Here is a 27,363-nt window from a genome sequence, read left to right as displayed (position 1 = left end):
TGCATAGAAATCAGCATAAAGCTAAGTTGCAAGCTAAGCTTCACTTCAGCAGTGCAATGAATGGCATCAAGCTTCATGAAACAAATGAAGATACAAACATTGTCAGCAAAGTTCAGCTATATAAAAAAAATATTTAAACCAGAATGTTTGTTGTGTTTGTTGTTTTGGTTGTTTTTTTTTTTATTGTGGGTCACAACTAGACTAGTTTTCAGTGTGCAGCTCTCCTCAGGAAGAGTGCTTCTTCCCGATTCACATGAAAAGAATGAAGCATGCAACAAAAGCCTTTGTTCATACAGAAATGCCAATTAAGAGAGTTCCATGGTATCATAAGGCAAAAGAGAGACTAAGGTGGATGAAGCGCTTTGGCTCAGAGTATGCTTTACACCATATACATACACTTCATACTTGTGTAGCATATGACAGGTAAGGGGTTGTGTTGGTAGGGTAAAAATGTCCATTTCTATAAATACATGTCATTATTGCTAATATGCTACACATCATCATCCAGCTTTTAAAGCTGCATTGTTGGCTTTAGCCTTGTAATTAGCAGCTCACATTCGCGGTGACAATATGCTATTCCATATAAAAAGTAAAGCAGCATAAATACAGTTATGAAAACAAAAGGCTTATGCACCTTCCCTCTCTAGCTTTGCTCTGTTTCTTTAATTAAAAAGTGTTCAAAGAAAACGAGTCCAGTTCACCACAAATCAGGAAGTCTCACAATGAGGTTGAAAACCAAGCTACATACAGGGAGCAGAGAGGGAGGGGGGAAACACAGCATGCATTATAATCTAGTCCTTTTAGTCATACCACTGGAATACAAAAGTCCAATTTGAAGGCTAGACTAACAGTAGAGGCAAAAAGCCAAGAGTAGACTTAGTTTAATATTTAAATTAATATTACAATTTTAATCAGTAACAGCAAACTCACCCGGCCCTTTAATATACTCACAATATCTACTGCAATTGAATACTTAATTATGACTAGCATAGGTATGGATGTTCATTTTAAAAAGATTAAATACCTGCATCATGAAATTACATTCTTAAGACATTGTGTAAGAAAATAGCTCATGTGTGAAATGTTTTTGAAATGTATTTCGCCTCCCTTCTACTCTCTACTGTGTCTCACACACACACACACACACACCCACCCATCCAAAGCATTCACTCACAGGGGCTGGGGGGAAAGAACAAACAAAACCAAAACCAAACAAACACCCCTTAAAAAAGGATGGAAATATTGAAGGGGACCAGCTTGGCTAGTTACAGCACAGTGCTTAACAAGGTTCAAGACAGAACCAGATCAGAGTTGGCCAAAAGATGCCCACAATACACACCTGACCAGCAACTGCTGTCAACTCACTGTCAAACTCAGTCCACTTTTGGTTCATTGCCAATGACTAAAGTATATCATATATACATACAAACACAAGACTCCAGCTTCAGTTTGTTTTTGAAAACGTTTTTACCTTTCCCTTTGTTTTGTTCTGCAGCAACTACAAGAGGTAGGCATAAAGCATTTAAGAGCTTCTTTCCCAAGGTCCTGTTTACTAGCTTAATTTAGTGGGATAAAAACACATACCAGCTGCACTTCTGTCACTGCACCGGGTACAGTTTTGCTGAATGCAGCTGGAAATTAGCTATATGAACCCCAGATTTGCTAGGCTAGCACACCATGGAGTAAGAAGCTGGTTATATCCAGGAGGATACTTTGTCAGGTTTTTTTAAAGAGTTGACTGCAGAGCATTCCTAGAGAAAGTAGATGAAAGGACCAACTCTCTCCATCTCTGTTTGTACACAGGAGCAGGGTATCATTTGGCCAAGACTACAGATGTATTTTCACAGATGCAAGTGCCATGCAAAAATAAATTAAAGAACAGATACCAAAACAAACAAGTAATAAAACTACTGAAGGTAGATTTTCTTTAAAGTATTTATATAAACAATTTATAATACTTTTTATCTCCCCACCCACCCCTTTCTCTTTTTGACATTCAGTTGAGTTGTGGCTATACGTCAAGGATCTCTTCCGCAGTGCCTCCACAACGTAATCTGTAGCGTCCTGTCCTCCAGCTAATAGTGGGGTCCCACAAAGCAGATAGGAAAATATATATAGTCATAGATTCTCTGATGAACCAAGCTACTGCATAATCAAGTTTTGAAAAGCACAGGGCACCACCCTAGGAACATAAAACACACGAGGATTTAAACATACTGACTATTCAAAAGAAACTTTAAAGTCATTTAAGACATTTGTCTTGCAGATAAAGCTACTCTAAAGGTTACTGTACAAACACACATATGCCTTTCTTAAAAGCCAAGAACATTTTCAAGGTACAGCTGCCCACATTAAACACACAGAGCTTGGCAGAATGACCCAGAAGGTTTGAAAGGACTTTGGTGTGGAGCAAAAGGCAAGGAAAAGTGTGACAATTTCACTCTTTTAATGCTTTTGAAGCTTTGTAAACCCATGCTCCAGTAGACACTGGAGAATAACAGCACTCAGACCTACTGTGCAAGAAAAGCACAACAGCACCTAGACCATTGCAAAATAGAAGTGGGTTTAAGGAAAGAGCTTATAGTCTCTGTATGACCTGTTCCTTTAAGAATTTCCAGCTACACACAGAGCTGGAAGTCAAAGAGGCTTCAGAAGAGGAAGAATAGGCACAAAGTTGTTGTTGTTTTTGTTTTATGGAGTTTTGTGGGGGGTTATTTGGTTGGTTTTGTTGTTGGTTACCCCACACATGCACTGCACATGGTGAGAATTATTATCAGAAAAAGGTGACTGCTGTTACACTGACCTTCTAGAGTCCTACAGCATAAACACAAGTCCAACTTTATTTTTTTCAGTATGGATTAATACTGCCAAAAGATTATTTTCCAGTCTAATGAGACCTAGTTCACACATTTGAATTCATAAGCAACCCACCACAATACCCTTCTTAAGAGTGGGGGCATGTTTTCCTTTTTTCTAGTCACCAGGGACTTCACCAGACTGCCACAATCTTTCAAATATCATGGAGAGTGGCTGGGCAACTACATTAGCCAACTCCCTCAGGATTTTGGGATGCATCTTGTCATGTCACAGACCTGTGTACATTCAAGGTTCTTCAGGTGGCCATAGATCTGATCTTTTTACAGTGGGAGGGACTTTGCTCCCCTGGACCAAATCTTGCAGTCCATCCACTTGGAGATGTAGGAGTAGTGGTGTCTGACATGATGGATTCATAGATAGGTTAAGGTTGATTGTATGAGGTTTAACAAGGTCAAGTGTCAGGTCCTGCACTTGGGCCACAACAACCCTATGCAGCACTACAGTCTTGGGGCAGAATGGCTGGAAAGCTTCTCAGTAGAAAAGGACCTGGAGTTTCTCTTTGCCAGCTGGCTGAACATGAGCCAGCAGTGTGATCAGGGGGCAAAGAGGGCAACAACATTCCAGCCTGCATCAGGAAGTCAACAGGAGTAGTGAGGCGATTGTGCCCCTTCTTCCTGGTACTGGTGAGGCTGGACCTCCAATACTGTGCTCAGTTTTGGGCCCCTCACTACAAGAAGGGCATTGAGGTGCTGAGGCATGTCCAGAGAAGGGCCTGGAAAACAAATCTTATGAGGAGTGGCTGAGGAAACTGGGATTGTTTAGGTGGGAAAAGAGGATCAAGTGATAGAATGAGAGGAAATGTCCTCAAATTGCATAGGGGAGGCTTAGGTTGGATATTAGAAAAACATTCCTCACTGGAAGAGTGGTCAGGCATTGGAACAGGCTGCCCAGGGAGGTGATGAATCAGTCTTCCTGGAGATGTTCAAAAAACATGGAGACATGGCACTTCAGGACATGGTTTAAGGGCTGTGTTAGTTTAACAGTTGGATGCTATAATGTTGGAGGTCTTTTCCAACTGAAATAGTGATATCATTCTGTTCTAAGACTGAAGCAATGAAGCTGTTGAGTATCTCAGCCTTGTCCTCATCTGCTGTTACCTGCTTGCCAATCTTATTCATCATGGAGGGAACATTTTCTTCAACCTTGTTTTTCTGCCTGACATAGAAGGCATTATTATTCTTTGAATCCTCAACTCAGCCACCCTGGTCTCCTTATCCCTTTTCTTAGAAGCAGGGATCAAGAGCTCTTGTGCTCTGTGGAGAGCACCCTTAAAGCCCCCTTATATCTGCCACCTCTTTTCTGCTCCCTTATCCCTGAGAGCTGTTTCTCTGGGGCCCTTTATTGACTAACTCCTTGAAGAGCTGGGTATTTCATTCCCTAAAATTCAGGGTCCTGACTTTAGTCTTCATTTGACCAATGTCTGTCAGAATTCACCAGAGTATCATCACTGCAGCCCAGGCTTGATGTCAATTAGCTCACTTGCATTGGTGACCATCAAGTACCCCTCTGGTAAGGCTGTCCTTTGCCTGGCATCAGCAGTTATCCTGTGTGCACTCCAGGAGTCTCATGGACTGCCTACAGCTCACCACATTACTTTTCCAGCAGACATCAGGGTGGCTGAAGTCTCTTAGCAGGACAAGAATCTGGAAGCATGAAGCCTCCTGTAGCTGGAGTAAGGTGGTTTTGTCAAAAGGCTCCTTTTGAGCAAGCAGCCTGTAGTAGACATCAACCTCAAGGTTCCCTTTGCTGCATTGGTCTCTAATTCCTACCCATAAGCTTTTGCTCTACTTGTGGCTGTTCTTCAGAGATAGCTCTTCACACTCTGTCTACTTGCTGTAGGTAATGACTCCACTGCCTCCTCCCTTGTCTGCCCCTCCTGAACAGCCTGTACCCTACAGCCCTGGACAGCTGCACTCCTGTTACAGCATTTATCCCACCATGTTCCAGCAACAGCAGCCAGGTCATAGCTTTCCAGCATGGTGGCTTCCAGCTTCTCCTCTTTTTTTGCCCATGCTGTGTGCACTGCTGTAGATAAATTTCTGATGGGTTGTTGGCCATGTCACCTTCTTAGGGGAACTCCCCTTAATTCTCTTGAGGTATTTCCTCATAAGTTCCCTGTCAATTATTACTTCCTATATACACATACCTCAACACAAGAGAGTGATAACCAAGATAAAATGAAGTAAAAAAAAGCATAAATACAAAAACCCCACAGAGCTGCTACTCCTGTACTGTTAAAAAAACAAAAGTTTAACATTTCTATGTATGCTTAGGCAAAGCAAACTGGAAATGTGAAGATTAAGGGGACAGATGTGCAAACTTTCAGAGCCTAGGCTGAGACAGATGCATACAGAAGACAAAACTACAACCAAGCACATATATTGCTTTCTGTGGTACAACACCTGAAGCTGGAAGATCGAGAAGTAACAGGATTTGCCTTATTTCCTTGTAAGAGAATTACTTTTTTTGGTAACAATTAAGCTTAGCTTGTTGCTGAAGCAGACAGCACCAGTAAGTTTAATAACCTCCAAAGTAAATAATGTTACATACCTGAACACCTCTTAGTTGAATGTAGTCAAATATAAACCATGCCAAGCAGTGACACATGAAAAATACCATTATATCCCACTTAAACACATGATGAGCTGCCCATCCAATAACTAGACTGGCCACGAAGCACTCCGAGATCGGCTCACAAATTATTGTGGCAGGCAACATATTAATTCGCAGCTTGGCCCACCTAGAAAAGACAAACAAATCTCTTCTGACTGTGTTATTTCTTATCTCCTCCCTCACCATCCCAGATGAGTCAGAGTCTGTTCTCACAATGTGAGCTTGATTTCATCTGATTTACACGTCCTTTCACAGATACCGCAAAGCGTGTCTAAACGGTACTATGAAGGGGGTTTTGCTGTAGTTTGACTTTTTGGTTGGTTGGGGTTTTTTTAAATACTTAAATCAGTCATACTTCTGTGTAAAGCCAGTGCATCTCTCCCAACACTAAGCAGCAGCATGCATCAAGCTTTGCATCAGGACTTCAGCATTCTGGACATCAGACAGAATTAACCTAGAAAATGCACACCCTTTCTATCAGGTTATCCCCCATCAGAAGCAGGTGTCAGGAGTGGGTGGGGGAAGGAAGCGAAGACTAAAATGTTACCTGATCATTCTGGACTGAAACTGAGAAATAGAATATGAACCAGAGTTCTGCATTGCAACTTGTGTGGCCATTGCAAACTTCCAGCCCCTGAAAAACACAAATTTATGATTAAAAAAAAAAAAAATTGCAAGTAAGAGATACAAGACTCAATTACAGAACAAGTACCCAAGAATTGTATTAGGCTTGAAGTTTCTTTAGCATACATGCCATATTATTGCAATGAGTACAAGCAAAAATTAAGTGTATTTTACCAAGCCTCTTAACTGAAAAAAAAAGAGCATTTGATCCTCAATAGTATACAGATACAGTTCTCAAACATTTTCCTCAAGTTAATTATTTCTAGCTTAATTGTTTCTGAAATACCATATTGATAAGCAGAATGCCACATCTAAGCATGTTTGCTATACACATACGGAGCTGACCTGAATATCTATACTTACACTACATGCTATGTGTTTAAAAATAAGACATTTAAACCACATTTAAAATCAACAAGCTTATTTCAGTCACCTTACCGGTCAGCTATGGCTTTGGCCATAAAGTAATCTTCAGCAATATATTGTGCAAAAGCTATCAGTCCTCCAGCTTGGTCCAAGACATCCTTCCTCATCAAGCATGACATTCCTGTTACACACTTAAAGCCAGTTAAGTTGGCTGAAATATATGACCTTGGATGTGAAGTTCCAAAATAAACCTGCCAAACCAAGGAAAGGCTTTTAAAACTCTTCATGTCAATTATGACAGTATATTACCACTCTAAGAAATCTAGTCTACCATCAAATCCAAGAAATCCAGTAGTGATTCACAGATTGCATCAGGTTGGAAGGGACCCCTTAAGGTCATCTTGTCCAAAGCCCCTGCAGTGAGCAGAGACACCTCCAACCACATCAGGCTGCCCCAGGCGACAAGAAGCCCAATCTTGAATGTCGCCAGGGACAGGGCCTCAGCCACACCTCTGGGCAACCCATACCAACATTTTACCACTCTCACTGTGAAGAGCTTCCTCCTTATGTCCAACTTAAATCCACCCTGCTCAAGTGTAAAACCATTTCCTCTCCTCCTAACTCTACAAGCCCTTCTAAACAGTCCTTCCCCAGCCCTCCTAGATGTTGAAACATTGCTGCAAAGTCTCCTTGGAGCCTTCTCTCCAGGCTGAGATTCTTTCAGATCGTCTTCACAGGAGAGGTGCACCAGCCCTCTGATCACCTTGGTGGCCCACAATGTTATTGATGTGTTTTGACAAAATCTATAAGCAAGTTTCAAGTCCACACAGTAAGCTACTGTATTTCATTTGGTATTTAATTTCTAACTTATGGAGGCTGTTCTCAGGGAATACATATATTAAAAACCCATTAAGTAATTTGCTAATCAGTATTAATATACTTGGTAAGCACTGACAGACATGCTGTCTCCTTCCTCTTGTAAAGATTAACTGCATCACTGCATACAAGCTCTTAGAACCTTAATATGTGGTTGTATAGGAACAGGGGAATTGTTTACTTAATGTACTTGCAAACAGAAGTAGCAAAGGAAAAAAACCAGATTGTTAGCATGTCTTTTTACAACATTTAGTAACTTAAAACAAGGAGTACCCTATATACAATGTGAATGATTGCCAGTGCCTCTCACTACTATTATCTATATAGATGGCCCTCACATTGATCTTACTAATACAGTAACCTGTTCAACCTTTTCATGACAAGGCATGCTCGTCTTGCAGTATATGCCAGGCCTGGAAGTAAATAACTTTTTCCAGGAATATAGAAGCAGGAGCTGCAATTTTTGCATGCTCCAGTGGTAAGACCTTTATGCTATAGCTCCTTGCTCTTCTCCTGTAAGAGGAAATTCAGACTTTGCCACCATGCAATGGAGTACTGAATTCCACTAGATTTTCATCTCTCCCATTTTTGCCTTTGACATACATTGGATAACCTTGGGGCTGAAATGCCTTACACCTGCGCACTTAGAATAAGAGGTAGGTATTAAATGATGTGCCTTGAGACAAGGAACAAACAAGAAAATGCAACCTTTTCATGCTACAAAAAAAAAAAAAAGAAAAAAAAAAGAAAAATAAAAAAGAACTTGCTGAGAAAGAAGAGAGGGAAGAATAGGACAGATTGAGTGGTATGAAAAACGCTGGATAGCAATCAACTCTTTTACTTTCTTTTCCAAAACAAGCACTAGGAGAGATGAAATAGCACTAGAGGAGAACAAGGGTCAGAGTGAACAAGGTGGTGGTTCCTATAAGAGATAGCAGATCTATGGAACTTCCTGGTAAACACAGTTAATAGGTGTTCAAAATCTGCTTGCTTAAAAAAGAGTGGAAAAGTTCATGCAAGGAATCATTTCTTACTGAAACGCTAATACACTGAGGGTTAGTAAACATAGTGGTCTACCTCCTGCTCAGGCAGCATCTCAGCTGAAAACTGCAGAAACAGTATTACAGGAAACCAGGACATAAGCCATGCTTCTATTCTACCTTCCTCAGAGGCCCTGCTTATATATAACCCTGGTGGAAACCAGATACTGGAGAAGCTAGACTTTGCTCTGACTTGTCATGGCCATTCCTCTTTCTTTTCAGGCATCACAAGCAGACTTAATGACCTTTTCCAATTTACCACTGGAGATTTTTTAAATTTAAATACACTTTTAAATAGAACCTATTCTTTTTATCCTGTAATCTTTGTATACATTGTAAACTTCAGTATTTGAATCGATGTTCAGACCACCAGAGTAGAATTTTGCAGCATTTAAAAGTTTTCCCAGATAGTTTGAAGTGTGACTGCAGCTGAAAATAAACATTTCTTCACCCAAGAGGTGCAAGAGGCACAAGCTCTTGCAACATCAACAAAAAGCCAACATTACACTCACCTGTTCAAGAGTAGCAGCAAAGCCCTGTCTGTCTGCAACATAGGGAAGCCCATGGACCAAGCCTACTTTTTCAGTCATTTGATTGGCCATATCTGTCAGTGTGTCTGGTGTTACTAAGTGACAAATGAAAAGGGGGAAAAAAAAAAAACATCTCAATTGAGCAATTCTGTTATTAGCAGACTACCACAGAGGCACTAATTCTCACTCAGTTACCAGTATCAAGAGCACATAGACATTACTGCACAGAATTTTGCAGGAAGAGAGTTCCAGTGAAGTAACAATAGTGATTAGAATTATTATGATGATCAACACAATGGAAGCAGTTTGAACAGTGGTAGGCTTTTTCAATGGGATTCTCACCTTTAATTTGAGATTAAGCATTTTTATTGATTTCCCCTCCCCCAATCTTTACCTTTCATTTCTACTTGCATTCTCAGTTAATCTCCAAGAACTGCTTAGCTACAGGGAACAAGAGCAATAGAACAGTGAGCACACGACAGCACCCACTCACCTCTGATTCCACTATCACAAATCCATATGAGATCGTATTTGGCAACTTCATAGCCAGGCATTAAGTTGTTAATCTTGGGGTTGATGCCAACCTTCTTGCCACCTAAAAAATATAAACATCAAACAAATGACGTACAAGGGTTTGTTGGTTTGGGTTTGTTTGTGTTTTGGTTTTTTCGGTTTTTTTAGTAATTCAGACTCAATATCCAAAATATTTAGATATACAAAATAAAGAACACAATTCTTAGAGCCCACTTTTATGGAAAGAGTTAAGTATTCCTTTATTTCTGTGTTTTAGATCTCACTATAATTGCACAGTGAATTGAAAAGGGGCAGGGGGGGGGGGAAGTCATTTTGAGGAAGCATTTGATAAGGTAACAAGGTTAAGGAATTTGAAAAGGCAGTAGAACTACATATTTTATTTCTACATTCAGTAAGATAAATATCCTCTGCCTCATATTTCTTATGACCATTACACTGTGGTATTTTGGCAGAAAAATACAGAAAGAGCTGAATAAATTGAGATAAACTCTTTTGCTTCCAACTGACAGACATGTTCCAGATTGTTTCACATAAGAGAAAAAAAAAAACCAAACAAATATTTTCTACTACCTTGTTCTAATGTCCCTTCCCTCTTAGTTCAAATGTAAAGTGAGGAAAGAGCCCTACAGTCTAAACTGATGAAAAACGATTTTTGCAGCCACAACTCCAAGTTGCTTCCTGCCCATTTAGTTCAGTGCAAAGACAGGATTTAAGTTGCTGTTTCAGTTTTGGAAGAAAAATGTAGAAGGGGCTGAATAAATCAGTATTCCTAGAGGGTTTTTGAACTGATGACACAGATTGCGACTACAGACGTATTTCTTTACTCCACACTGATGATTAAGCTACAAAACAAACATGGGCTCAACAAAATCGCATGTTTTTCGGTGGTTGATTGCTTGGTTTTGTTGTTGTTTTGGTTGGTTGGGTTTTTTTTAATATAAAGTGTTTCTAGATTTTCAGCTCTCTATACAAGTAAGAATCCCACCTTTGAGTTGCACTTCTTACCTATGAACAGTCTAGCATCAACATTCGGGTATTTGCCAAGGAGCTTTTTGCACACATCAATAGCTGGATCATCATGATCTTGTACACAGAGCAGTACTTCATACTAGTGAAAACAAAGATGTATACACACACACTTAATCTCAATATGGTCTAGAGGATAAAGCTTAATCATGTACCAAACTGAACAAATAAAGAACACTACTATAGAAACAAAAATAACACCAAAGGGGTTGTTTTACAGCTACATAAGGCTATTTTTAAAATGTACAACCAAGTACTTGTAGAAAAAGAGCCAAGCCTGTATCCCAATAAAAACTTTCATACTGAGGAACATTAGTCTTCCTGATACATGAACAGTTTCCATTAGTTGTAAAGCAGAACATCCTATTACACACAGTAGACTTTTTATTTCCACTTCTATTTTTGCTCATGTAATGAATCTTGAATTCAATCTTATATTCGATGAAATTATGGTAAAAAAAGATACTGAAGGAATGTTGTTACGATCACTGGACTGCATACCTCTGAACTACAGCTTCCTTTCCTCTGTAGATGCATGGGCAGAACAGAGTTGGAAGACAACCTACTGATGCTAGTACACATACACTCTAATAGTGTAATAGAGCTAAGCTCAGGACCGTGTATATGCAATGCATGTGTCTTTTCCTCATTAATAATGATTTGTAAAAAATAAAAACCAACAAGAGCTTCAGTTTTCCTGTACCTGCTGCAGCAATCAAGCTACATGCCTATTATAGGGTAAGAAAATAGCATTTTAAGAATCATTCAATGTTCTGAGACAGCTTTGCAAGCTTTGATGGAAGGATTTTCTGTTTCTGCCTGAAGAGCAAATTACTTGAATACTCCACTTGATACAATCTTCCTCCCTCCTTGTTAAAATTACTGAACTAGTATCATAGTATCAGTCAGGGTTGGAAGGGACCACAAGGATCATCTAGTTCCAAACCCCCTGCCATGGGCAGGGACACCCCACACTAAATCAGGATGGCCAGAGCCTCACCCAGCATGGTCTTAAACACTGGAGGCCTCAACTTTGCCCCTGGACAGCCCATTCCAGGGCTTCACCACTCTCATGGTAAAGAACTTCCTCTTCATGTCCAGCCTGAATCTCCCCACCTCCAGCTTCATTCCGTCAGTACAAGTCACTGAAGCTCCAATCCAAATAATGAATTTCAGAAAATGTGATCTTCTGATTGAGATACCCAGAAACCAATTTTACAGTTTAAGATTTTAAAATACAATCAAAACCAACTGTCTTGGACCTCATTGGATATAGCAGTTGTAAATAGGAATCCCAACTAACCAAACCAGTTCTTATTCCCCCTTATACTATTCCACCACATCGCTGAACTTTATTTTCAGCGAACTACTCAAGCAAAAAGTAATCCAGCTTCGAAAGCTGCCTGTGGACTCAGTGATGTCAACCTCTCATGTCCTTGCTCAGTAAGAAATATTACATACAAACAGAAGGCACTGAGTTTAATACTTGCATCATTTCACGAAAAAGGGTTACTGTTAAACAGAAAACACTGCAAGAATTCTAACTGCATTTAGGATTTTGTGGAAACATAAATCATTAACCACTTACTGGACGCTGCTAAGACTTAGCACTATCAACTATCAGACAAACTAAAGATCAAGCAGAACCTGATTTCTGTCATTTTACTAGCACAAGAATTTTAAAAGACCTGTGTCATTAAGCAGACAGGCCCTTCCACCACAACAGAACAGTCCTCATAGCTTGAACACCATAAAACTACTAACTGAAGAAATTAGTTCTTTATTGCTTGCCCAAATAAATATGTGAAAACAACAATTATTTTTACTACTAATCAAGTAACTAAGCTTGAATCCATGGGTGCAATGACACCCATATTCTCCAGGAAAGTCAGCCACAAGTAAAAGAAGCCTTTGACATTCCAACATTCGAAAACAGAAAAAGTCACATGAATGGTCTCTGTATGCAGTAAAACAAAGGGAAGAACTACAAAATGTATGAGTAAAGCAGAGGAAATACAAAGATGCTTACAATTAAGTTCATTTGGACATAATATGAATAAAATGTTTTCTACCAAAATGGGAGATATGCACAGTAGGCAAGAACTGCAGAAACTGCATCACTGACTTCTATGCAAAATGGAATTACTGCACACATTGTGTATCACAGAGAATCAGCAACACTGCAGGTTGAACTCCGCTTCACTGAAACAAGATAATGGTTATTCTTTCTTCCTTTTCCCCTGGACAGCTGAACTCTGAATACCAGGCAATACTGTTGTTCTCATTTTTGTGGTGTAATTAACTGGTTTTGTACAGAAATACAGAACCATTCCTGGACAGAAGAGTTTTCAAACAGTTTGGGCATCTGCACAATTTGTGCCCCAGTAATAACTCCACTGTAACTCTCCTTGGAGAAAATGTAACTGTCACTACTCTGTGTGTGGAGCAGCAGTATTTTAAGATTGCCATTCATGTGTGTAAGTTATCAGAAGAGTCAAGATACTCTCATAAGGCAAGATCCAGCAAAACTGCTTTTCTGAATTTTCAAACAGATTGTATTTATAGTCAGTATGTTTCAGCTGTGTAACGTCTGGATGTTTATTACACTCATCAAATAGCTTCAGATATTGCTACAGCACCTTTGCCATGTTTTCATTATTGGCACAGAGCATACCTCACATATGCTTTAAACTTATCTCAGCCACACCTAATCTTTAGTGCAATTTTACTGAGTCAAAAGAATTCAAATGGTCAGGCCTGAAGCTTTTCAAAAGGCACCAAGCTTCACTACAGGAGAACTATCCAAATTGCAGTAAGTTCCAAATGGTAAGGTTTTTTATTTGTTTTACCCTGCCTACTTAGGTGGAAACTTACAGATCTCACCCAGAATACACAGAGAAAACTCACTGTACAGCTTACACATACCTCTGACCTTTTACAGCTGACACATCAGTTAGAAGCAGTTGCAGGAAGAATTGAGAGGAGAGTTGTTACTAAAAGTTAAGAATTCAGGAGATATGGAGTAGAAAACAGTTCCTTTTCCATCCACAGGAGCATACACCAAGTGGTGAATGATGCAGCAAGCATTCTGAGATTTGCCAGCTTCTCAGAGCAAGGAGAGTGTCTGACATGCTCACTTGTATTACAAACAGAGTTCCAGAAGCAAGTGTAAGCTTTCAGAAGCAATTTGTTTCGCAACACTTGTAAGAGGCTTGGAGACTATCCTAAATCCCAACAACTGGCGAGGTACACCACTGCATCACTGGGCAACTCTTTATTAGGTGAGCCCTCAGTAAGAATCATTGAGGGCTCATAGAAAGGCTCAAGCTATCAAATGTTCTCTTTTAGGGAACCTGCTACAGAGAAATAGTTAACTGGGGAGAGGTCTGACCTCTCTTTCTACAGATTGAAAGGCTTCATACTGATATAAACACAATATGGAGTAACATTTAAACACATCTCAGTGAAATGCAGAGTACGTTTTGTCCCTAAGCCTTGGTCATGTTTCTTTCTAGACAGCTTTTTTAAAAGTATTAAGTTATTTGGAATGTGTAAACTGTGTAAAACGTGTTTGATGTGAAAGGAAGAACAATCTAAGACATAACCAAGCTGCATAGTTCTAGCCCAAGCTCCTGGTATGACTTTTGGAGGCATGGGAGGTTAAAAAAAGACACTTAATAGTATACATACTTTTGGATAATCCAGCTCAAAGAAGGTTTCTAAGTTGTTGATCAGGTTAGGATCCACACCTTTTAACGGCTTTAGAAGTGACACACCAGGAAGCTTGCTATATGGCTGTTTGTCTGTAGCTTTCTTATTGAGGTGGAGGCGTCTGTAAGGAAAAATAACATACACCACCACATAAAGCAGATATGCTAGAAAATGCTATTCAAAATACAGTAGAACTAAGAAAGCCTGGGATTTCAAGCTGCTGCAAAAAAAGAAGTTAGTTTTGACTGTATAAACAACAGTTATTTTTATAATCTGGCAGTTGATGTGTCAGAAACTGCCAAAAATACCCTTAGGATTGTATGTAGGTTAAGTATTACCTTATTCAAGTTTGGACATTTCAGCTTAATGCATTTTGCACAATAAAAGCATCCCTCTTCTCAAACTGCACAGGAGGCAAGAATTTTTCTGCCTTCCTCCACAGCGCTAAAACTCAGTGTTACAACTGAATAAACAGAAAAAACAGTTTAAAAAGTGTTAAAAAAAAAAAAAAAGGGGGGGGGGTGGGGGGGTGGAGAGCTCAGGTGCTTTTCCCTGCTTTAAGTTTTGGAAAATTTAGAGCAAGCTGGAAGCACAAGGGAAGCACTTGATCCTACTGATCAGTTAATTAACAAACACCTCCAAGAAAAGGGTAAGGATCACTTGAATTCAGCAGAAAAGCCCTAGAAAGAGGACATCATCCTGGGTCAGAAACACGGATACATGAGGGCACAATTCCAAGCAGCCACTAGTGTTTCAACACTGAATGCACAAAGCAAATTGATGATCCCGTCACAACTCACTAGCATGACTATTTCTGCACTTGTGTGAATGAATGCAAAAATAAGTTCTGAAAGATTCATGGGCTAGGATACAATCACATTTGCATCAAGTAAATATATAAGCAATGAGAAAAGGCATTTGCTGAAACAAAATTTGCAAACTACAGTACACACTGCAGGCTGTATGTCAGATTGAAAGCAGCAGGTAAGTAATTGTACTGATTTTCAATTTAAAGAGTTTCACATTTTACTGTGGAAAAAATTAAAGCCAAAACCAACACCACCCCCCACACCCAAAAACATGAATAAGGTTGCTTCATGGAGTGCCTCATCCTGATTAAATGACCAAAAAAAACAAATTTAAAAAAATAGGTCAAGTTCCTAGGAATTGTGCTCCTGAAGAGTGTGCCTGATCACCTCACTCACTAGCACTCTCCTTTTTTGGGTGGGTTTGCAGCTGGCCACCAGGGGCGTAGTGATGTTGCACAGAATAAACAATGGGCTCACTAAAAAGAAGACAGAGGGTCCTTCCACTGTTATTGAGTCCAGGACTGCACACTGAGGAAGTAAACTGAAGTAGTCTGAGCAACCAAGGGATAGTTGGATCAAAGTAAGAAAAGAAGTAAGTCAGACAGCTATCACAGATAAAAGACTTTCTTGCATATTATCACAAACATAAAAGCAAACAGAGGCTTTAGTGTCTGTAAGAGTCTCAAGAATGCCGTTTTCACCAGGAAGACAAAAGGCTTCCATTTAAAACAGTGTAGCAATGCACGTAGCTTTGTAGAGAGGCAAAAACTTTGATGGACAGGGAGTTAGAGAAGGAAGTGGCAGAGTAAATGGAAATAAATGTGAGAGAAAGGATGAAGACAGACACAAGGCAGGACTGTGATAAAGCGTCAAGTGGTAAAACTGAAGGATTTTGCATGATCTCATATTACAAGTCATGCTTGACAAAAGCAAGCAGGTGACTGAATTACACAAGGAAAAGCCTACACGTGGCATGAGGGGTAAACCTTGGAAAACATGCAAATGACACACACAGAATTATCAGGATCTATTCACCTATGAAACACAAACACTGAGACTTTTCACAGAGTACGGCTCAGTACAGTAAAACTCGTCTCTAATATCCTAACTTAATAAATAATTCAGTTCGTGTTCTCATTGTAACTCCACACAAAAGTGGCAGTCTGCCATCCTGAAAGCATCCAGGTACTGTGACACTAAGGTAAAGCAATTTCTACACCAGTAATTGCCATGTTCCATTAGACTCTCTAGACCAAAAGGCAAGTTAACTGTAAATAGTATCATTTCACACTGAGTCCACCCCACAACCAAGTTACAGTATTCAAATTAAGGCCTCTATAAAGCAGAGGGTTAAGATGTAGTCAGCATTTTTGAACAGTAACTTGTGCTTATGGTGGTTCAGTTCTCTCAAGACAGATGTGATCACAATGGCCTTGATTGCCATGAGGCTCGTACACCACAGTTCAAAATGACAAAGGACAGCAATCCTTTCAAAGTTTGCAGCATGTATAGAACACTACCTATTCTTTTGCACTGAAATTAGCACAAAGCAATCAACCACACTACCTATACAGATGTATGCTTAATGTTGCACTACACTATGGAATATAAGCCAACTTTGAGCACTGAACAGATGTGAGCCAAGCACTATTTAAAGGCACTTTCAGGTCCTCTGTGTGTGGAAGACCAGTAGCCAGGTTACCTATAAGCACTTTTGCACCCAGACCCAGGTATGTTAAACTCATCAGCCTGTAATCTCGAGGTGTGAAACTCCTTCTGAGCAGTCTGGTGCTGGCATACATAGCTGGGGTAAATAAAAAGCAGCAGAATGCATAATACTGTCAGGAGCTATAGTTCAATCACGTAAGAGACATCTGCAAAATCTTCTTAAAGCTGGTTCACTAACAACAATAATTAACCCACAGAAGCCACTGTGACCTAGACTTCCCTTGGTGGGGGGAGGGGGAGTGGGCAGGGAAAGGCATTTCCAAGACAAAATCCAGGCTGTGAGTTATGACTGCCCAGTATACACAATGAATTCTTGCCAACCTGTATCAAATCAAGCAACAAACAAAACAAACAACAACAACAATAAATTAAGGGCTTGCCCTTACACTTCCTGTCCCCACATCATTAAGGGAAATAGAGTGTTCTAGCAAAAAGGAAAAGCTTGCTACAGCAAACAGACTGTTGGGTCTCTCAGCACAGACAGTTACAGGTCTTTTTAAAGAAGATGAAGAAACCTAATCATTCTTTAATCATGTATTTCAACCTCCCCTCTGCAGCTACTTCAAAGAATTATCATATTAGGAGGAGGTAAGCAATTCTTGGTCAGAAATTTAAGTATTGCAAGATACCTGTAGCAAGAAAACACTGAAGACATTCCTTGCATCTCATGGTGGCACATTGCGATAAGCTGTTTTCCTGCTTCTAGTCTGAATTTACACACTTCCCTCTTCCTGAGCTCCTTTTCATGCTAGTGAGCTGAGCTATCTCACACAGGTGTTTGTGCAATGTTGGTCTACTATGGAGTAACAGACAGGAGATCTCAGCTTTAACACAGAAAATAAAATGTAAGATTTTCCTGCTTCTTTTGGCAACAGAAAGATGAAAAGGAAGAGCTCTCTCCATCTTCTTTGCTTTTTATACATATGCTAAAACGTTTCCAGAAGTGGGTACTTTTATCCACAGAAAAAGAATTAAGTTTGCTACAGGTATGTTGTACTGGTCAGTCTGTTAAATACAAGTGAAAGCAAGCCTGAAGGAGTTAAAGTATTACAGATAACCCCTAAATTAATGAAAAGGTTAGGAGCACCCTTGCTTCACAAAGACCATTTAAAATCCTACTAAATAAAGGCAGTTCCACCTAGGAAGGCACAGACAACCAAGCTACTGCTCAGCACTCCTTTCCCCTCTTTCTGGGAGGCGCTATGCTTCTCAGTAGTGCTGACATTTGCCTGATCCCATAGTGACCTTGTGGAGATACTTAAACCACCACATAACTATCACCCCATATGTAATGTTAGAATTCTGTCAGTTTAAGTTAGTAGATGTGACAAGCTGATCATGCAGTTTTGTTAGCAGCAAGGATGCTTGAGTGCTCCTTCTCCTCTGCGTTGCTGTTGGCATCAGCCAAAAAAAGACACTACATTAGGATCAATGCCTGTACAATCCTGCTTCAACTCACTCAAAGTTTAATTCATCTTTCTTCCTTCCACTTCAAGTTGTCTTCTGCCAAATTAGAGTTAGGGTGTCTTAAGAAAGGCTGCAAGAAAGCATGTTCAAGAAGGTGGCTGTGAATGCACTGCCAAGATCACAGGAAGAGCAGAGGAACCGTGTCTCCTTCCTTCTCAAGTTTCATTGAGTTTCCTGAAGAGCTGAGCTGCCCATGGATGAGCAGAATGAACCAAATCACCATAGAGTCAAAGGAAGACCCCTCTCAGCACAGAAGCAGCATAAGGGGCACAACACCTGCATTTAGAAAATTACACAAGGATTAGGGTCAGAGACCTGAAAACTCTTCTACAACCAACACTGCATCAGTTTGACTTTACAGCATTCACTCGTAATGGCTGGACTCAATGATCTTTGAGGTCATTTCCTACCAGAACAACTCTATGATAGCTTGTTCCCTGTCCTTAATTCCCTGACAAAACCAGCTAACTAGAATTAATTACTAAAAGATGGCAGTGCCTGTGTCCACCAGTGACTGAGCAAACTTAAGGCACGCTACCTTTCTAACTCTCTTGGATTAAAGGAATAAAGAAAGATCATCCCAAAGAAGTGTGCCGGTGCCAGTTCAGAACATTGTTGGTCAGCTGCTGACCTGGGTCAACCCATTACACCAGCCAGGGTATTCTCAGGCAAGCAGCCTTTCTCCACTTCTGCCACGTATCTGGTTGCATCCAATTCAACAGCCATACTGGACAAACAACAAGTCAATCCACTCAGCCACCAATCCAGTAGTTTCACAAGTGTCAGAGCCAGCAACAGGAAGGAGCAGAAATGCACAGCTGGGGACAGGTGGAAAAGAACTACAATGAAATCCTAATGTCATTTTCAGTAGAACAGCAAGTATAATTAAAAATGAACATGACACTTTCCCTTGATAAAATTCCCAGCTCTGGAGGGAACTAAGTGTCCAAAATGGGGAAACAGTGGGTAAGATTCAGGTGACCATTTTGTAGTACAAACTTCTTGTGGCTGACTGTCAAAAGAGAAACAACCATAGGATTGTGCATGCTTGCAAGAAAAATGGAAACAAACAAACAAAGTAATTCTACTGTTTGCTTACTAGTTTATGTTGAAAAGCATACTGCAATCAGTCAGTGCTTCATCACACACCAGCTGAGGGTAAAAGGCAGGCCAAATATTGAATTCCCTTTCAATGTGTACTTTCTCTTGTACTATACATACCCCACAGACACAAAAAATAAAAGGACCTTAGAATGTATTGCACTAAAAATCACAATGTGTAGTGTAGAAGAAGGGGACTTGTTAAAATAAAAATAATTTTAAAACCCCAACCTTTAAACAAATACCAAAATAGCAAGAGTCAAAGCTTTTCAACCAAGAACAAAAGAAGTATTCGAATGGAACCAAACAAGAAAGAACACAGATTGTGTGTGGTTTTTTTTCAGAAGGTAAGTGTTCTCAAAAGCCAAATATCAGTTTTGGAAAATAGTAGGTTTATCAATGGCTAGTCATAAAGACAAAACAAAATCATACAATGCAGATCAGTAGCAATCCTAGTGCTATTTGACACTTGGAATACACAGCTGAAATTCTTTATGAAGCATATTCCAAGTGTTGCCACAGAAGTCATGCTCAGTAGATGCAATCCGTAACTTGGTATAGCCAAGGGAGGACATTTGACTTTTAAGTAGATTAAAAAACTTCAGGAAGAAGAAAGAACAAACACCACAAACCTCAGTTTAAAACCAGCAACCACTTTTTTTTTGTTTTTTTAATCTAGAAATTCCTCTCCTAATCCCCTTCCCTGCCCCCACACCTGCATGATAAATAAAAGAAGCAAACCAGCTCCCATACAACAGATTGTAGTTAAACCTGAAGTAATGGGATCCCTTTTACTGTTCAAATCCTGGATACATTTACAATTCAGCAAGCTGAAATAAAATGTGCTTGACAAAAACACAGCAAGTTGCCGGCCACACAGTCATTATTAGATCATAGAAAGCATTAAAATGAACACACAGTTTTCCCCTTGTAGTCTGTCTGCAGGCTGCCATCAAAATGGCAATTCATTCCGTGTTTCTGCTTTCCCACACCCTCAGCCTACTGGCGACTATAAAGCAGTCACTGCCACAAGATAAATTGGATCAGCCTGCTGATCAAACAGAGATCTATCCCACAGAAAAAGCTAGCTTGCTGGTCTGAGTCACCATGTAGCCACATGCTCACTAAAGGCAGATTAGAATGGCAGAAATGTATAGGGGTAGGAGGGGATTTGGATTATCCCTTTGAACACCAAATCTTGAGCCACTGTGGCACAGAAATAGAATCATATAAATGCTTTTTGATACAGACTCCTTGCAATGTTAGGCAACTTCAGAGAACTAATTCCACTATGACTTGTCTTTTACTTATGGCAGTGGATGGCAACTGGGCCAGATAAACCAGCCACAGTAAAGAGTTCTTAGTACAGGACCAACTCCTTCATGTTAAATACAGGATCTTTAAAAACAAAGCTTTAGAACATTTGTACTGTGAGATTATTCAATTTGGGATTTTGATTTTGCACATCTATAGGATTAAGATAGCTCAGCCCTATTCATTTCACAAGGCACAGGTTTAAATGACGACATCACTTGCTAAACATTAAATAATGTGCTTCCTACTGTTCCTTTTGTGCTGAAGATCTCTGCCAGTATTTCCCAGCTCATTCTCCCTAAAATCTAATGGCCAGTAACAAAACTGTGAGAGTGACCAAACACAAACTACACTGACAAATCAAAGTATTCTTAATTTTCAGTAAATATCCAGCCATTTTTTACTTAAGTCAGCTGCAAGAGTTTCCAGAGCACAAAACAGTGCACCAGAGAAGCAGGACCCTTAACTCAAACAACTCACACAGTCCCAGCTGGGGTAACAAAAAAATGCTGCAAACCCTGACTGGACTACTCATTGTCAGCAAAACAGCGTCACCACTCTCATGCTGCAAATGTCTTGGAGAGTTTGAGTAAGTCTTGCATGAGGAACATAAGGAACTGAAGAAAGCAATCAGAGAGAAAACAAACCAAACTTTGAAAGAAAATGCTAAAATAACCCTCAACACCACCTTTGACAGCATTTCAGAAGGGCCTTTTTTTTAAATGTTTCTGACAGGTATAAAAGCAAAAAAACCTAACTTGGTAAATTTCACCTCCCTTCTCCCTTCAAACAAAACCCCAAACAAACCAACCCCAAACAAACAAACAAAACCCCCAAACAACCTGTAACACCTAGTTCACAGACCCTCCAAAAAATCCCACCCCTCACAACTACAGAAAACAATCTGTTTGGAAATGCTGTGATGTAATACATGTGTCATCTCCCTTAAAAAAATGCTTAAAAGGAAGCATGAAGGAATATTTCATTAGTATTTTTCAAAAAATCACCAGGTACCAATTACCAGAAGATAGAGGGACATAAGAGCAAAAAAACCCCACAGATCTCTGCAGCCTGAAAATCCTGTCTACTGTCCCCTAGTCCATCAGAGATCTGTGAGGATGAACACAGGAAGAATTTCTCTCCCTCCTGTTACTCCTGTTTACTAATAACACCAAATGGCTCAAAATGCATGTTTTGAAGGATACAAGTCTGAAGTTTTCTACTTCTTTTTAACCCAGAATCTTACTTTAGCAAGGCTTGCAAGAAAAATGCATGTTAATTTAAGCCAAAACACTGTTTCAAGTCTGAAGTGCTTAGGATATCTCCTCCATAATACCTCAGGGCATTGACCAGTCTGATTTTCTGCAGCCTGAGTATTCTATGTCTAATGAGGTGTGCATGACTAGATAAATTTATTCTGCTTCATAATGAAGTGTAGCACACTATTAATTATTAAATCAAAGCAGCAGTCCCCTGGCCAGGTCACTACTATACAGGTATACTGAACCAAGACCTCAAGATAATTACTTAACAAAAACAAGGCACGTGCAAATAAGGTAAAAATTAATGTTTAACTTCATTTACAGATTCCTCCTTACTGACTGTACCACTGACAAAGCTGAGATGAGACCTCCTGTGGGGAAAACAAATAAAAGTAGTCTTTGGTTTACAAAGAGTTGGTTCTGAAGAGGGGGACAGTAATTAAGAGTGGTCTAAACCAGACGAAACCAATTCTCAGCACAAACTGGCAAAGACACATTTATTAGTTATCCCACTGCTTTAATAAAAGAAAGGTTTGGCCACTAGAAACACCAACACAGGTGGAATATGGTCCTAATCTTCAACTTAGTATAATACTTATATGGTCCTAATCTTCAACTTAGTATAATACTTTGGCTCTCTATCTGTCTACACATGTAAGTGTTCACCTTACTTGTGCAAAGAACAGCATAAAATTTCCCTTATATACACTACAACTTTATTAATTTGACTCAAGATATGAATTCACCCAAGTGAACCATGAGGTCTAGCCTAGGTCCCCCACCAGCTATTACTGTAAGCAGAGTATTAAGCAAAAATGCAAAATTATTCACCTTGCAAGCAAAATGAAAAGTAGTCTTGAGTAAAATGCAAAAACCTATACTAAGTGTATAAAAAACACAGAACCTCATCTCAGCTAAAGTAAAATGTAAAAATCCCAGTGATCTCTGACACCACAATTCCACATTACATAATTGCCAGGGAGTGATGGACAAATACTGAAGGTTGCTCCAGTAAACCAGTGGAACTAGTTACATACACAGCATACCACAGAGGAGTTCTGACAGAAAATTTCACAAATTTACTTTTAATAACCCTTATCACTATACTCACCCACCTTAATCAAAAGTTATGCCTTTATAGAAACACACTTCATGTAAAGTTTCACCTTCTTTAAACTTCTTCTTCGTCTCAAAAAAACTGGCAGTAAAGATAATATTCTTCCTCATTCCACTGTTTAAATCTCTTCCACTCCAGCTGACATAAGGCTGAATGCTTTTTTTTTGCTCTCCAAGAGCTCCACAAACTCCACTAACCCACCCCATTTCATTTCCATCTTACATACTAAGTCTTAAAGCCTATCTTCCCCTTCCACACAAAACACTCAAACAGATGTGGCTTGTTTTTAAAGCCCACTGGTCACATACACTGCACCACCTTCCCTCCCCTCAACATCAGCATGCTACTCATTCTGCCACAAGCTGTCTCCTTTAAATCTACACTTGACAAACTTTAAGCTTTGGTTCCTTGTCTGCTGTTAAATCATTTGTGTTCAGAGCCACTACTATCACCTTCAAATTTATAGTCTGTGTCTTATCCTCCTAACTCACACTATTAAAAAATGGGTCTTCCCTAACAGACTCCAGCATTATGGGTTTCTCTCACATTATGACTCTCAGATCTGATTCTGCATTGTCCTGCTTTCCCTGATTATTAATCTCATAATACAAAAGCTCAATCAACCACAACCTTAATAAATAACTCAAAAATTAGCAACTCCTTTCCCCAGATCTTTATTCTGCTAAGCATTGCATAAATTTAAGTTTTGTGATCACACACTGTGAGGTAAATTTCAACTTCTTCAAAATAAGCAACTTTCTCCAGGCTGAATAGTCTCAGCTCTCAGTCCCTCCTTGTAAGTCAGATGCTGCAGTCCCATCATCATCTGACTGCTGTTCATAGTCAACCTGGCTCCACAGGTCTTTCTCTATCAAGCTGTTTCCTAGCCAGACAGCCTGCAGCCTGTGCTGATCAGCCACTCTCAGTTCTGGGTCGTCAGCAAACTGGACCCTCCAGGTCATTACTGAAGGTGTCAAACAGTACTGGCCCCAGCACTGAGCCCTGATGACTTTGTGCATCTCAAACTTAGCATCCCTTCAGTGGTTTCCAATTTTTAAACACATGCTATCTATTGTACTGTCCATACAGAAAAGTGAAAACGTGGTTCAGCTTTAAGCAGGGGCTTGGAACTTCAACAGGTATTTCCAGCCTGAAGCACTCTGATTTCCTTCAGAGTGAAAGACTCCCACCTCTGCCTCCAAGTTGTAAGGTAAATTTCAGCCACTTGTGTGATCCCCTATCCTGCCATATTCCTGTGTTCCTCCTCAAGAACTATACTTGATTTGATCTTTGCATTGCTGTCCTTGAGATTTGACTCTGCTACAACGCTGTCATTCACTCCCTGAGTACAAGCAACTGAAGTTCTGTGGATGTAACTTTTGTAGCACTGACCTTAAGGTTTCTGTATAGAGATCATCCTCAACGCACAAATTATTGGAGACAAGGTTACTGAAAGAGCAGGAAAATGAATGTTGCCAAGGATCAAAAAGATGAGATCAGTCTCCAACTTTTCATGCTTCTCCAGTGCCTCAGTTTGTATTCAAACATTCAACACATGCTTTGTTTGCCTTTAACCCTCTTCAGTTTTGCAGAAAGATTGCTAATACAGAGCACAAGATCTGTGATCTTGAGTATGTAAAACAGGGAGTGAAGCAAAGTTACCAAAATCTTGCAGCAAGCTTATCATCAGCTACATAACTGGGAAAACTATTTACTCAAGGGTAGATAACTTGCATGGAAGATTTCACTCTAAGTGGTTCAAGTTCAACAAAGATTCAACTAAGGAATGAAGACAAACCCAAGAATGGACACAGGATTCTTCATGTGCTGTCCACATCTCCCAACCCCTTCCTGGAGAAGCTCTAGTGCAATTAGAGGTCAAAAATCAAACAGATAATTGAGATTATCAACAGAGGAAGGGGTACTTCTAATCTCAGAACCAAGTATTTGTATTATCTCTATTGAAGTCTGCCAAAAATGTTGGTTCACTTAGAAGGGCTAACACTTAATAACAGATAATCTCTCTAAAGATTGCCTTTAAACTACACCCACTCTACATCCCTTACTGGCTTCTAACTGTGACAGGAGTGCCTCTGAACTGCTTCACAAACCAAAGAAAATGCAACCCTAGGATGGCAAAGTGAGTAACTACTAGTGCTCTTAACAGCTACTTCAGCCAATCTATTGCCAGACACTGGGAGTGGAAGAGATAACCCCACCAACAAGCAAAAACATCAAAAGGAGATGATAGAAGACAGAGCAGGGTAAGCCTGGATACAAATCATGAACTGAGCAGAATGAGAGTGACAAGCAGAAAAACAGCATAGTCATGAGAGAGAAATAGAACTGCTATTTTCTTAAGAATGAAAGATCACAATTACTACACAGAAACAGATTAACCAAAAGATCAAAATCACTTCATCTTAAAAAGAAGTTAAACATTGGCTATGTGAGGGGTTTGCAAGCCATGTTTAGAAAGCTCTTCACCACTGCAGAACTGTTTCAGGAACCTTGAGTTTATGTATCTGCACAAACCAAGTTTTGTCCTTGTGTGCCTATGTATTACACTAAGTTTGTTAAATACTTTTTGTTACCTTCAGGTGTTTTAGTTATGTTTCTGCAAGTGCCTAGGAGTACAGAAGTGATTTTACTCCTATACTCAGCACTCACACCTCAAGTACTGTGTCCAGTTTTGGACACTACAGTGTAAGAAAGACACTGAGGCGCTGGAGTGGGTACAGAGAATGGCAATGAACCTGGTGAGAGGGGTGGAGACCAGGTCTTATGAGGAGAGGCTGAGGGAGCGGGGATTGTTTGTCCTGAAGAAGGAGGCTGAGAGGATATCTTATTGCTCTGTACAGCTATATAAAATGAGCTGTTGGCCTCTCCTCCAAACTAATGACAGGACAAAAGGCAATGGTCTCAAGCCACATAAGGGTAAGTTGGATTTCAGGAATAATTTCTTCACTGAAAGAATCTTGAGGCACAGAAACAGGTTGTCCAAGGAAGGGGTAAAGTTATCATCCTTGGAGGTGTCAGAAAAACAATAAAACAAGCAAATGTGGCACTCTGGGCCATGGTCTAGTGGTCAGGGAGGTGCTGAGTAGAAGGTTAGACTTGATCATTTTAGAGGTCTTTTTCCAATCTTAACAAGTCTATGATTTTATTCTGTGAGGTTATTTCTTCATCGACTACTGTAACTTATAGACAAAGTATTTAAAAAAAGCTATGGAGAGACCCAAACACAGAACATGATTTCAAGAGTTGAATTTTGTGGAACAGGCAAATAAAGGACCAAGATATTAACAACTTAAAGAGACTTACCAAGTATTTTCTGGGAAGTCTGTGGCAAAGACAATGCAGAAAGCAAATCACTAAAGATTGATTTGACTGCCTTAATTCAAAAGCCAGTCTACTGCCCCCCCTCAGTGCAGAATGACATTACTTGGAGTTCAGTAATAACAATTAACAAGAAAAAAGTGAAAGCTATTCAAAGAAAAAGAAAAGTAAACCCTTTCATTCCATTTTAGAGTAAATTTGGAAGACATAGTAGCAAACCCAAGATCAGATTGATTATGCTTCAATAAGACATCTAGGTTCTGCAGGTTTTGCTTGACAGCTTTGTTTTCAAAAGAGACACACCATGTTCAGAAAGCTCCTGTCATTATTAAACTAGAACCATCTATTTCAAAATACAGGTAAAACAGCAAATCCACTACCACAGATCTTGCTAGCCAGGGATTCAGAATTACTATCAGGATAACACAGACATGAAGAAAACAGCTTTAGCTTAGAAGGGGCAGGAGCAATGTTCGTTATGGGGTTTTTTGCTGTTGTTGCTTCAGGTTTATTTGTCTGCTTTTCTTTTGTTGGTTGGCGTTTCTGCCTTTTCCCTGATTTTACAGGTCTTCTGTTCCTCTGTCTTTGCATCTTCTTAGAGTGCAAGATAGTAAGATATTGTAGTAGACCCCTAAAATGTTAAAATTTACTCCACAATTTCCTGAACACTTTTAGCCAATACTATAAATCTTTATTTTGGCACATCATACACACTGTCCATTTCAATTTCAAATATAGGTACACATTCAGTTTTAGTGCTGGATGTTTGTTTTGGTTTTCCATATAACTAGACAACTTCAGAAGTTTCAGAGTATCAAACAATCTCCAACACTGAACTCTTCCTACTGGTTCAGTTGGTGGCTCAAGTGCAACTGAAGAGCCAATATGCAAGCAAGGATGGATCTTGGTCAAGTTTGTAGGATGGGTATAAAGGATAGCAACTCAAGTCAAGTATCACAGCCTTCCTATGCAGAGTAGTATATGCAAACTGCACTTTTGTATCAATACTAGCTATAAATATTTGGTCCA

General features: G+C 39.7%; 1 protein-coding gene across 1 annotated transcript in view; it reads right to left on the bottom strand.

Moving 5' to 3' along the window:
* Positions 1-1,193: 1,193 nt before the first annotated feature.
* Positions 1,194-27,363, bottom strand: part of UGCG (UDP-glucose ceramide glucosyltransferase) — a 30,247-nt gene continuing 4,077 nt past the window's right edge. The window contains exons 2-9 of the mRNA XM_054178598.1: positions 14,177-14,318; positions 10,466-10,568; positions 9,420-9,521; positions 8,909-9,021; positions 6,553-6,731; positions 6,038-6,124; positions 5,428-5,617; positions 1,194-2,182 (exon numbers count right to left, since the gene is read on the bottom strand). Coding sequence (XP_054034573.1) covers positions 2,012-2,182; positions 5,428-5,617; positions 6,038-6,124; positions 6,553-6,731; positions 8,909-9,021; positions 9,420-9,521; positions 10,466-10,568; positions 14,177-14,318 — 1,087 coding nt within the window. The 3' untranslated portion in view covers positions 1,194-2,011. The remainder of the gene's footprint in view (positions 2,183-5,427; positions 5,618-6,037; positions 6,125-6,552; positions 6,732-8,908; positions 9,022-9,419; positions 9,522-10,465; positions 10,569-14,176; positions 14,319-27,363) is intronic.

The sequence above is a fragment of the Dryobates pubescens genome, chromosome Z (assembly GCF_014839835.1).
Source record: "Dryobates pubescens isolate bDryPub1 chromosome Z, bDryPub1.pri, whole genome shotgun sequence".
NCBI lineage: Eukaryota > Metazoa > Chordata > Aves > Piciformes > Picidae > Dryobates > Dryobates pubescens.
This window is presented reverse-complemented; position numbering and strand designations above follow the sequence as displayed.